The 12180-nt window shown below is 37.1% G+C and overlaps 1 protein-coding gene across 3 annotated transcripts in view; it reads right to left on the bottom strand.

Moving 5' to 3' along the window:
* Positions 1 to 12180, bottom strand: part of LOC112044019 (uncharacterized) — a 300955-nt gene that overhangs the window by 9281 nt on the left and 279494 nt on the right. For all 3 annotated transcript variants that reach the window (XM_052886228.1, XM_052886229.1, XM_052886230.1), the window contains exons 5-7: positions 3237 to 3340; positions 1780 to 1884; positions 410 to 500 (exon numbers count right to left, since the gene is read on the bottom strand). In XM_052886228.1, the coding sequence (XP_052742188.1) occupies positions 410 to 500; positions 1780 to 1884; positions 3237 to 3340 (300 nt within the window). The remainder of the gene's footprint in view (positions 1 to 409; positions 501 to 1779; positions 1885 to 3236; positions 3341 to 12180) is intronic.

Below are 12180 nucleotides of genomic sequence, written 5' to 3'. Positions count from 1 at the left end.
CATAGAGAAGAAAAAATTTCAACAACTTGTAAATTGTTGTAAATTGGTTCATTTATGAAAAAACGTCTACGCAACGTAAACGCAATAAGTACTCACATTATGTAATTGGTAGATCGTACAGGGTTTCAATAGTAAACAGGAGATCTTGGGTCTTATCAAGTTGGCCACCCCTGCTCTATATCTATACTAAGTGTTAAGCGTGTAAAATCCTGCTTCAAAGTTCAAAAGAAATTTGTTGAACAAAATTTATTGCAAAAATAATGATTTTTGCGGCGGATTGCATTATACGTATTACGGATTATTCTTGTGCCCAATTTTATGATTTAGGAAGTACCTACATTTGTGTCATTTTGCGCATAACGCAAACAATTCTATAAATTTCAAATATGGAACAGAAATTGTTACTAACCTACGTATGGTATCCTCTGCGGGGAATGTTGGTAACATGGCGGCGTGCCGTAGTACTGAGGTGGGTACGGCTCGCTTCCTACGCCTACCATCTGGAATAACAAAGAAGCACTTAAATAAATACATACTCGTACTATTCAGAACATTTGGTATATTTATTATCAGAAGTATTAACGTCTTTTATCTTAGACGGGACGGGATGACGAGTTTCTTGAATAATCATTTCCTCTATACTTACTAATTTTATAAAAGGCTATCCTTTATAATATAAGTAAATAAAGAGGAACTGATTTTAATGATAAAAAAATGATAGAACGGCAGAAATGAGTACATACCTGCGACGCTAACATACAACCAACGAGATAATCTCGTGAAGAGAAAAAGACAAAATTAAACCGAAGATCAGTGAAGAGAAATATAGACAGAATTTCGTCAAATGGCGCGTAGTCTCAGACCCATCTCTTTCTTTTATATATAATTTAGTCTATTTCTCTGCTTATTATCTCGTTGGTCGCATGTTAGCGCCACTGGACGCATTCTCAAAAAGACACTAATAAAACTATCTCAAGAACACATTTTACTGCTTTTAAGTTATAGGAGCAATTCAGCAATAAAAAATAATTAAGCAATTCATTGCAGCAATTGGTCGAAGTAATGAATCGTCATTCTATCGGATTTATTTTCTGTATGATTGTATGGTTGTAACGATAAAATCACGATGCCCCATATAAGTTTCCTGGGATTCACAGAGCATTTAACTGCATGCGAAGGTTGACATACAGATAAATAAATCAATACCCATAATACCAAAAGTCACGCGTACGTAGCTCTATGTACTTACGTTAGGACCTTAATTAAATTTGCCATTTGAACGGGACAAGGTGACCAGACTTTCTAAACCTGTATCGGAATCGTCTCGGTCGACTAAGTATTTATGTACTTGTAATTCGTCTTAAGTGTTATATGTTCAGTGTTTGTTAGTCTATAACATGTGTATTTATGTATAAATATATATTCAACTATATATTTAGAAGCGGTATATTTTAAAAGCTCGTTACGCCCCTTTCACATGGCAGTCCAGATTTTTGCAGGATGCCGTTTACTGCAGGATCACGTTTGATGGCGAATGTGGTTATTATTTTATATTATTAGTATTCACACGAGCATCTCGAATGCGGGATCTCGCAAAAAACTGATCCCGTCGAATTGTGCCATTTGGGTTTGTCACTAGATACTGTATCCGTAGTCCAGTAAAAAACGGGGTCCCGTTTAATCACTCGTATATATTTCAATAGCAGGGTTCACACGGCTTCCTGCGTGCGGTTTTTTGCTGGTTACTGTTTTTAAGTGTAGGAATGGTAGCTGAGTTACCTGTGCATCAGGCTGCGGCGGCGAGATGTGGTAGGGTCCAGGCGGTCTGTAGTACCGCCCGTAGCACAGCTCCGCGGGGTAATACGGCCCATACTGTTGCAGCACCTGGAACGAAATTGATTACATTATTCTAAAAGTCTCTAGTTACTCATAATTCAACATACTAGTATCCAAGTAGAATATATTATGTTATAATTATAGGTATATTTTAATTTAATGATAAATGTTAGTCCGTCTGCCGTCTTACTAATATCTACTGAGCTATACGAGTATGCCACTGATTTGTATTTACGTATCAGAGCAAGCAAACGAAATCGTTATCATTGTGTGGATTTCCAAGTACGCAGACGGTTTTTTTTTGTAATTAATTAAAACAGATTAACTTTGGAAAATAAAATATATGACTCTAATACTGTGTATGTACCGTTTGTATTTTAATATTGTAATTGGATGGTGGTTACTCATGGGGGGTTGCAGGGCATGGTAGTGTGGCGGGTGGTATTTGCGAGCGGCGAGCGCTCGCTCTGTGTCTGTGCCGCTCTTTTGTACCTTAATATTGTATGTGGATGGTGGTTACTCACAGGGGCGTGCGGGGTATGGTAGTGCGGCGGGTAGTATCTCGTGAGCGCTCGCTCTGCGTTTGCGCCGCTCTCTTGTCTTAATATTGTATGTGGATGGTGGTTACTCACAGGGGGGTGCGGGGTATGGTAGTGCGGCGGGTAGTATCTCGTGAGCGCTCGCTCTGCATTTGCGCCGCTCTCTTGTGTCAAAATATTGTATGTGGATTGTGGTTACTCACAGGGGGGTGCGGGGCATGGTAGTGTGGCGGGTGGTATGTCGCGAGCGCATGCTCTGCGTCTGCGCCGCTCTCATGTATCTTAATACTGTTAGTGGATGGTGGTTACTCACAGGGGGGTGCGGGGCATGGTAGTGCGGCGGGAGGTATCTCGCGAGCGCTCGCTTTGCGTCTGCACCGCTCTCATGTATCTTAATATTGTATGTGGATGGTGGTTACTCACAGGGGGGTGCGGGGCATGGTAGTGCGGCGGGTAGTATCTCGTGAGCGCTCGCTCTGCGTTTGCGCCGCTCTCTTGTCTTAATATTGTATGTGGATGGTGGTTACTCACAGGGGGGTGCGGGGTATGGTAGTGCGGCGGGTAGTATCTCGTGAGCGCTCGCTCTGCATTTGCGCCGCTCTCTTGTGTCAAAATATTGTATGTGGATTGTGGTTACTCACAGGGGGGTGCGGGGCATGGTAGTGTGGCGGGTGGTATGTCGCGAGCGCATGCTCTGCGTCTGCGCCGCTCTCATGTATCTTAATACTGTTAGTGGATGGTGGTTACTCACAGGGGGGTGCGGGGCATGGTAGTGCGGCGGGAGGTATCTCGCGAGCGCTCGCTTTGCGTCTGCACCGCTCTCATGTATCTTAATATTGTATGTGGATGGTGGTTACTCACAGGGGGGTGCGGGGCATGGTAGTGCGGCGGGTGGTATCTCGCAAGCGCTCGCTCTGCGTCTGCGCCGCTCTCTTTTATCAGCGGACCCGCCGGCTGATAGTATCCTAAAAACAAAATAACATAAGGTTACCAAAAAAGAAGAGGAAGAACAAAATACTTAGGTACAAACATCTGCTCGTTGCATCGTTGTCATAATATCTCGTCCTAGCTTTTCGCTTGAAAGGGAAATATTTATGTCCAAAAACATTGTTAATTTATATAATATTTTTGGGGACTATATATTATTTTAAAGTACCTACGTAGGTCCGTTAATTAAATAAACCAAAATTAAAGAGAATAAAACAAAATATATCTTTTATCTAGACACATGTAAAATCTAAAACAATATTTGTTTTTCGCAAACATCAATCAATTAACGTTAAGTCCGCCATTCAATTTGAACGTGTTATCTTTACCTTTATCTATTCAATAGGGCAATTTATAGCCGGGCCCGGCCTATCTAGCGCTAATTCATGCTAATTGACCCGGCATATGCTGACAGTCACTCGTTATATGAAATATAATGTCCAGCCATAATCGTTGTAAGACGATAAATACCTACATATGCAGGAGTATGCGAGGATTAAATGCTAATTCTGATCAATAGCCCAAGTAAACAGACATTATAAATACAAGGCATGTTTCATATTGAATGTTTTATATTTTCTCTACGCGTTCAATAGGTTAAATTTGTATGTGCAACCTTTTTGTGGAATTTATTTAAGTTAGATATGATCGATTATAGTCCAATTTGTTATCATTAACTGCGAAGTTTGACTGGGTTCGTTAGTTTAACGTAACAGACATGTGAATAAAATGTTTTACGATGATGGTATAACAGCAAAACAACACAATGGTTTAGAATAGGTTCCGAAAAAATTAAACTACTTATCAGGTGAAAGCTGACAGTTTGTCTTTTCAAAAAATATTGTACAAGCCTACAATATTAATTTGAGTTTGAGTTTCACAAAAGTAATATGTTTATTATAACTACCAATTACTAAAATGGGTATAAATAAGAATTACTCGTATATCATAAAAAACATAAGTATCGGGATAATTTTCCTCATTCAGTCTTATGTCATTAAACATTTCCTTTGATATGCGGTTAGTTGCAAACTTAAGTTTTCCTTATTATTTCTGTATACATGCATGCTATTCAAGTTTTGATTGTCTCATTGAGTAAAGACAACAAGGAAAACCATTTTGTTTATCTTTACTATTATTATAAAGAGGTAAAGTTATATTGTATCTCTGGATAGAGAGAACCGATTTTGAAAATTCTTTTACCACTAGAAAGCCACGTCATTTGTAAGTATCATAGGTGTATCATTTTGTTCCCGTATTTTTACGGGGACGGGAACTACGCAGGTGAAACCGCGGGGCGTTGGCTAGTTATCATTAAAAGACGATTCTGCGTATTCTTATTTATCTTGTGACTATGAAAATTTGAGATTTTCTTTCCTTATAATTTTCAGTAAAAGTTCTCATGATAGTTATTGACTAATAGATGGACCGACTTTTAACAAAAGAAAGCGACATTATCAATGAGTAACTTGGGCTATATTTTATCTTTGTACTCCTTTCTTTCTTCTTACTTCGTATTCCAGGTACTACGCGGGTCATTATATAAAAAGTAGATTTTTGGGAAATAGAACTTATACATAACATGTTCATGTTGTTCATCAACCCATATTCGGCTCACTGCTGAGCTCGAGTCTCCTCTCAGAATGAGAGGGATTAGGCCAATAGTCCACCACGCTGGCCCAATGCGGATTGGGAGACTTCACACACGCAGATAATTAAGAAAATTCTCTGGTATGCAGGTTTCCTCACGATGTTTTCCTTCACGATGTTTTTCTTCCGATTGAGATACGTGATATTTAATTTCTTAAAATGCACACAAGTGAAAAGTTGGAGGTGCATGCCCCGGACCGGATTCGAACCACCCGGAATCGGAGGCAGAGGTCATATCCACGGGGCTATCACGGCTCTTAATACATAATATGTATTCTGGGCAATTACGATAAAACCGAAGTATGTAGGTCGAAGTCAGTAATGGTTGATATTACAGATATTGGACGGCCAAGGCTACGTCAACAATGTCAAATGTTGTCGCCACAGGACTGTTGCTATTGTTTGAGGTGAAACATGTGGCATTGTTGTGTTTATTCAGCTCCGTCTTAACGGAGGCGGCTCGCCGCTTCCGTCTGAGTCTCCTTCAAATAAACTCTTTTCATGTTTTAGTAAACATTGTTTTTGACTATTATTTAATTGAAAAAAAAACTAATATTATGAATGCGAAAGTATGGTAATTACTAACTAGGCCTTTTCATGGTCTATGATATCATGACCTATTGATATCGAATGTCATTCTCATATTTTATTTAGTTTTTGAAGCGTTAGCTATTGTAGAAAGAGAATCTAAATGAAACATAGTCAGAAAAGCTGACATATTAAAGCATCCCTCGGAGATTTATCACTTGAGGCTTTTCATTTACCCAATAACCAGGTTTTTTTTTATTGTAGCCTCAATTATAGACGGGACTACTAGTTATTATTAAAACATTATTAAGGGTTCTCAAATAAATAAAGCAGGATACCTATTACTTTTCTTAAATAAAAAAGTTACTTTATGGACTATCATTTTCATATCATAATTATGATCTCATTGGAAAATAATCACAACAAATCTAAAAGGTATAATTATAGTCTCCAAGTTATTTACGATCCGTAAATCATCTCCTTTTTATGCGAACATTTCTTGTTAATTTCAGCATAAATAAACTACATTAAGATATGAATGTAGAATTAAGTAGTTAAGTTTTACAAACAAGTCTAAATTTACATACATAGGAGATTTCACACGGAAATAAAGTTATATCGTGATTAACATAATTTTTATCAACATTGATATGGCGCGCATGTTGCAAGGTTGATAAGAGATAAGAGCTTGAACGACCTTGACGACTTAGGAATTGAATATATTTTGCGTATTTAAATTTTGCACAAAATATTCGTCATACATACCGATAATAGTTGTTCGGACAATGTTTAGATATTCTACTTAAGGTGCTGATAGACTTGAGCATTCACTTGTAATGAGCATTCGTCAGAATGTTACATCACAGAAAAATACGAGAACATTTTAGCGAGCATTCTATCAAGTGTTCGGGCATATTCTAGGGAGCAGATTTGCTTGGAGCTTTTTGCCGAGACAAGCTTTTGTCATAGTTCCGGTCTGCGACGTCCCTCCCGCAGCCCTGTTGCTCTCTAGTGTGACAGTCAGTGGTTTAACCGTCAAGTCTGACATCTTTATGAAGAATATCTTTGACGATCATCGAATAGAGCGTTCGCTAGAATTCTCAAGACGTTCGTAGCAATATTTGCCTCAGCCCGTAGTTCAGTTCCACAAATATAAAAACGGCGAATACTCGATGTTCAGTTACAAGTGAATGCTCAAGTCTATCAGCACCTTTAGATTTAGAAAATTCTAGGCTAATAATTCTGTTCGGGTACAAATTATACACACAAGCGGTTTATTTGTGCTTATTATAAATGACATTAAGACTCCGCCCATGAATGGGAGTGTTCTTTAATTCTTTCTGCATATAAATAAACAACATTACATTGTAAAGCACTTTCACAACTCTTTTATTATTTGTGTTATCGATTTTTATGAAACCACAACAATAAAAATATTCAATTACTAACCGCCCCACGGCTACTCCCACGTAGTTCCCGTTTGCGTGGGAAAACGGGGATAAAATACAACCTATATCACTCGTTGATAATGTAGCTTTCCATTGGTGAAAGAATTTTTAAAATCGGTTGAGTGGTTTAGCTCTGATAGCGCAGCAAATAAACAATCTCACTTCGCATCAACTAATATTATAAAGGCGATAGTTAGTGTGCAAGTGTGAGTGTGTAAGTGTGTATGTTTGTTAAAATGGAAATAGTTTTTTTTCTATATTAACACATAGGCTTCTTTTCGTTCCGGAAAAATCCATGGTTCGTGCGGGATTTGTGAAAAAACTGAATTCCACGCTTACGAAGTCACGAGCGTCTGCTAGTTTATAATAAAGTATAGAAGTACCTATCGAAAGATATTTCTTTCTCATTAAGGCAATGCAAGACATTCGATATGTTGATAACAAGACCTCACACCGATCGACGAGCGGTGTGTTTGTGTTTAGAAAGCTCTTTAATAACGACAGCGTCTCGACAAACATCAAGTGTTAACACAATCATTATCTAATGCTCCGCCCATGGGTGTGTGTCATCTTATACATGTGCTCTCGATGTAAATAATCATTTTAAATTTAAACTTTGTATAAATCTATGATTTCACTTTTGTTTGTACTTAGAAAGTTCGATAATTAGGTATGATAATGTTCGTAGACAATTTAGTGTAAAATAATTTATACAATAAGTACTAAGGTCGTAAGCACGTTCTAACGATAGGTACTAATTTTATTGTTATCATCGGTCTCATAGGCGTTTTTAGGATGCTAATTTTTGATTTAATTATACAGTTATTTATTTGTTCATAAGCTGGAGCTTGACTGCAATCATGCTATCTATGATAGTGGACTTGTTGATACCCATATTGTAGATGGTAGAGACAACAGAAGCTGACAGAAGCAATTTTAACCACCTGTCTCGGGCTTATAATTAATAGTGATAATTACAAATTCAAACATTGTTACCATTAAGTTAGCCAATCCGAATTGGAGCTTGGATCGTATTAAAGCTCGAAAATTCCCTCTAAAATTAGAAGTTTATCCAAAAGTAGGTCATTAAACTTAGACAAAAAAAAATAAAACTGCTTCACCAACTCAATTCATTAACAATTGTACATATTTTATGTTCAACAGAGCAATTCCAAGATCGAGTTGGAGCTGAAATGAGAGAACGAACGTTGGCTTTATAATTTCAAGCCATTCTTAGGCTTCCTTGTAAGTTGGTAATCGTTTATTAATGTCCTACGGGACGTGGAGTTTTCATTGAAAGAGTTTAAAGCGTGACCCGCAAAGTTGGCCCACTTTCTGGTGAACGTCAAAAGACGCTTTTCAATGTCCTTGATGAAGAATTTTAAGTGGCTTTTCACTTCGCGAACGTAGGGAAATGTTTGCAGAAATATTACTTTTCAAGTAGTACCTACCTACTTATTATCTACTTATTTATAACTCAAGAACGACTGCTCGTAATTTATTGGACTATTTTCCTTCCCGAATAACATTAATAGTTTAGTAAGAGAATTAATATTACTTCTAAATGAAAACATCGGAAAATTATTAATAATAATATAAATTATATTGTATAGACAGGACAACGGGCTGAAAGGTCCGTCAAGATAGTTATAAAATAGAAGAGTCAATATCGGGATCAACTTAAAAAATGATGATGGAGTGTTCATAAAGTCGCCTACAAGCCTCCCAGGTCTAGGATAGTCAAGATAGATAGATTGTACATCAATTAATGTAAATGCATTATGTGTAAAAACATAACAACCAGACAAAGATTTCTTATATACATGAAATATTAGTAGACTTAAGTTCATTGCACATTACCGAAATTATAGTAACGCCCATCCTTCATCTCTTGTTACGACAACTGTTACAAGTTTGCCGTTGATATTTGTGTCTGTATACGGCATCGCAACACCCAAATCGAAGGGCCAATTTGGACGCAGTTTTTAATAGAAAGCATATTTTCGGTAGAAGGAAGTAATTATAAGATACAAAGTTGTCAGTTTAGGAAATTTATATCTGTCAGAGTTCAAAAAAAATGTTCATGTTAAGATATCTTTTTAATGATTATTATCTGTGTCTTTCTTGTGGTATCTATTAAAAATGCGAATAGCGTAATTAAAACTCGATGCGCGTAGAGTCCATCGAATGCGACAAAGAAATGCGGATGACGTTAACGGCGCGGCGCACGCGCGAATGTTTGCGGCGTGCGCAGTAATGTGCGAACAGCAAAAACTGATTCAAGATAAATCCATTAAGCAATGTTGCGTTTGCCTGTAATATATAAAAAAGCTATGGTTGCAAGATATAAGCGACGATAGAATTAATTAATGGTGGAAATTACTATTATAGGTACCTACGCGTTCACTACAATCTTGACGTTAACCGTTAAAAAGAAAAAGTAATAATGATTTTTACAGTAAGTATTCTATAGTTTGTATAAAAAAAAATTAAATGATTTATTATTTTTAACTTAAATAACCAATAACGAAGTGAGAAAACTATGTGAGAAATAGAAGCCGAAGAACACAACTACAAGTAAGTTTCCCGCTAAAGATCAATGATACTCGGACAAGCTGTATTAACAAATTAAGTTAATTATTACTTTTTGTTCAACCAACATTTTGCCAACAAACATTAGGCCGTCGACTTCCTCCAGCCTGCTACTGAGTAGCACTTTAAAGGAGGTCGACGGCCCGAAAACCCCGTGCCTCGAAGGGTTCAAACATATGCCCTCCGAATCGAAGGCAGATTGGGATCCACTATCTAGTTATGAAAACTATAAAATAAAATCACACATGTAAATTTAACCTTTGCTAACTTATTCAAGTCACTCTTTTTGTATTTAAATATTTATGTTATTGAAAAAGACATTCCCATCTGGGAACCCATTCGCGTGGAGCGATTGTTTCATTCTAATAATGGTTCGTTCACCGTTCACCGTTCACCGTTTGCGGTAGATACTCGTTCTGCGGTCGGCAGCACTTCCGATTGCGCATATTATTTTATAAAAGTTTCCCGCTTTTATCGCCCATGTTATTTGTAACATTGTCATGTATTTTTATCACGTAGCAGGTTTATTTTTATTTGTTTGACGAAATAGGGTTATGTATTTGAGCGTTAATAAGTTTGATTCTTTTTAAAAAAGCTTGTCATTTTGACAGATTCAATATAATATCATTTAAAACCTACAAAAGACATAGGCTTATTGAGAGATATACAACTTGCCAAGTTACTAGATACAAAAATGATAAAAAATAAGACATTAGAATCATTCCAGTTGTGTGAGAATATATTATATTAGCTATACATATTAGATTTGTAACAAGTATATCATTAAACAGTATTTCTAATCGTAAATGAAAATGACCGTAATGACGTCATAATCCTTTAGAATACAGAAAAGCTTTCAAATAGAAAACTTTGCGAAAGTTAATTTTTTTTCGAAGAAATTAGCTGAATTACGTTTTAGCCTGTCGTGCCAAATAAATAAACTATGTAGGTACTTACAAATACGCTACAAAATCATAATCCTCCTACGGCAGTGAGTTATAAACGGCACTTGTATAATAAACTGAAGCGCGTACATTTGTCTTACATAATATACACACTGCAGAGGTTTACAGGACAAATGTACGAGTCAACAACAATGTTGTCAACAAATCAAAATAAAAAGAGTCACAATAATGGTCTCGTATAGTTGCAGTGGCGCTAGCGTACCGTTACAGCAGTAAAACACGGCGGGGAACATACGACGAGCTTTACTTTGAACTACTGCAATAGCAAGCCATGTGCCGCATATGAAAACACTACGGACGCCTTCACGACTTTGTCAGCGTGGAATTTAGTTTTTCTCCAATCCCTTGGGAACCATGAATTTTTTCGGGATAAAAAGTAGCCTATGTGTTAATAATACTATAATCTATCTCTACTTCAAATTTCAGGTGATTCGGTTCAGTAGCCGAGGCGTGAAAGAGTAACAAACATTCATACCACCAAAATCATCAGGTTTTCGCAAATCTCGGGAATCCAAGGATTTTTCGGGATAAAAAGTCTAAGATCTATTTCCATTCCAAATTTCAGCCAAATCGCTTCAGTAATAGCGGCGTTAAAGATTAACAAACATCCATACAGACTTTCGCGTTTATAATATTAGTAAGAAGTAGGGTTTGCTGCGTCTATCGTGTTTATGCTATCTGCATTATGTTGCTGGGTTATATAACATGACGATCACATGGCGTAGTGGGTGGTGACCCTACTATCTGCAACCACTGCCATGGGTTCGATTCCCACAACTGGAAAATATTTGTGTGATGCCCACCATCATCACCATGTTTTCCAGTGTCTGGATGTATTTATATATTATATAAGTATTTATTTGTAGTAGGTATGTAATTTTGTATGATAAAAGCTATCTTAGCACCCCATAACACAGGCTATACACATACTTTGGGGCTAAGGAGTGATGTGTGTATCTTTATTATAACAAATCTTACAAGGTTTATTCACAGTATTCTGAGACTAATGTTTTGGGGTTAAGAGGAAAAACATCGCCTATGTACAGGAAAAATCCCATAGGCATAGATTTAAGTAAAGTCTATGCCTACGGGATTTTTCATGTATATTATGTGCCTGTAGTTACATCGGCATATCCCATCCTCAGACCGCAAATAGTAATAATACAGTAATGCTGCTTGGCAGCAGAAATCAGCATGTCTGTAACTCCGGATGAGCTCTAGTATAAAGAATACTACGACTAAAAATACTTTGTGTTATTTTAACATTGACACGACACTTTGTAGAAAGTTTATGACATTTTTTTTGGGTTAGGTGGTCCCACAGATTTAGGAAGTAACAAAATGTTAGCTTTTAGTGTTGTCTATTCTGTGGGTTGTATAATGAATCCATGTATTAATACTACGAGTAACTTATGCACGCCATTGACGATCAATTATTCTCACGTTTCTGCAGCACCCACGACTATAACTGATCGTGTATTGGTCACTGCGTGCATGACGGCTCGATTTATGAAACACGTGAGTGTAATTGACCGTCAATGGCTGACTTTATAATTAAAGATGACAGGTACCGAGAGGTATGAATTAAGAGCTTTACATCAGTTAAATTGGGTTTAAAGTTGGTTGTTTATGTTT

This window comes from Bicyclus anynana, chromosome 16, assembly GCF_947172395.1.
Source record: "Bicyclus anynana chromosome 16, ilBicAnyn1.1, whole genome shotgun sequence".
NCBI classification, from domain to species: Eukaryota; Metazoa; Arthropoda; class Insecta; order Lepidoptera; family Nymphalidae; genus Bicyclus; species Bicyclus anynana.
Note: the sequence above shows the minus strand (reverse complement) of the source record. Positions and strands in the feature narration are given on the sequence as shown.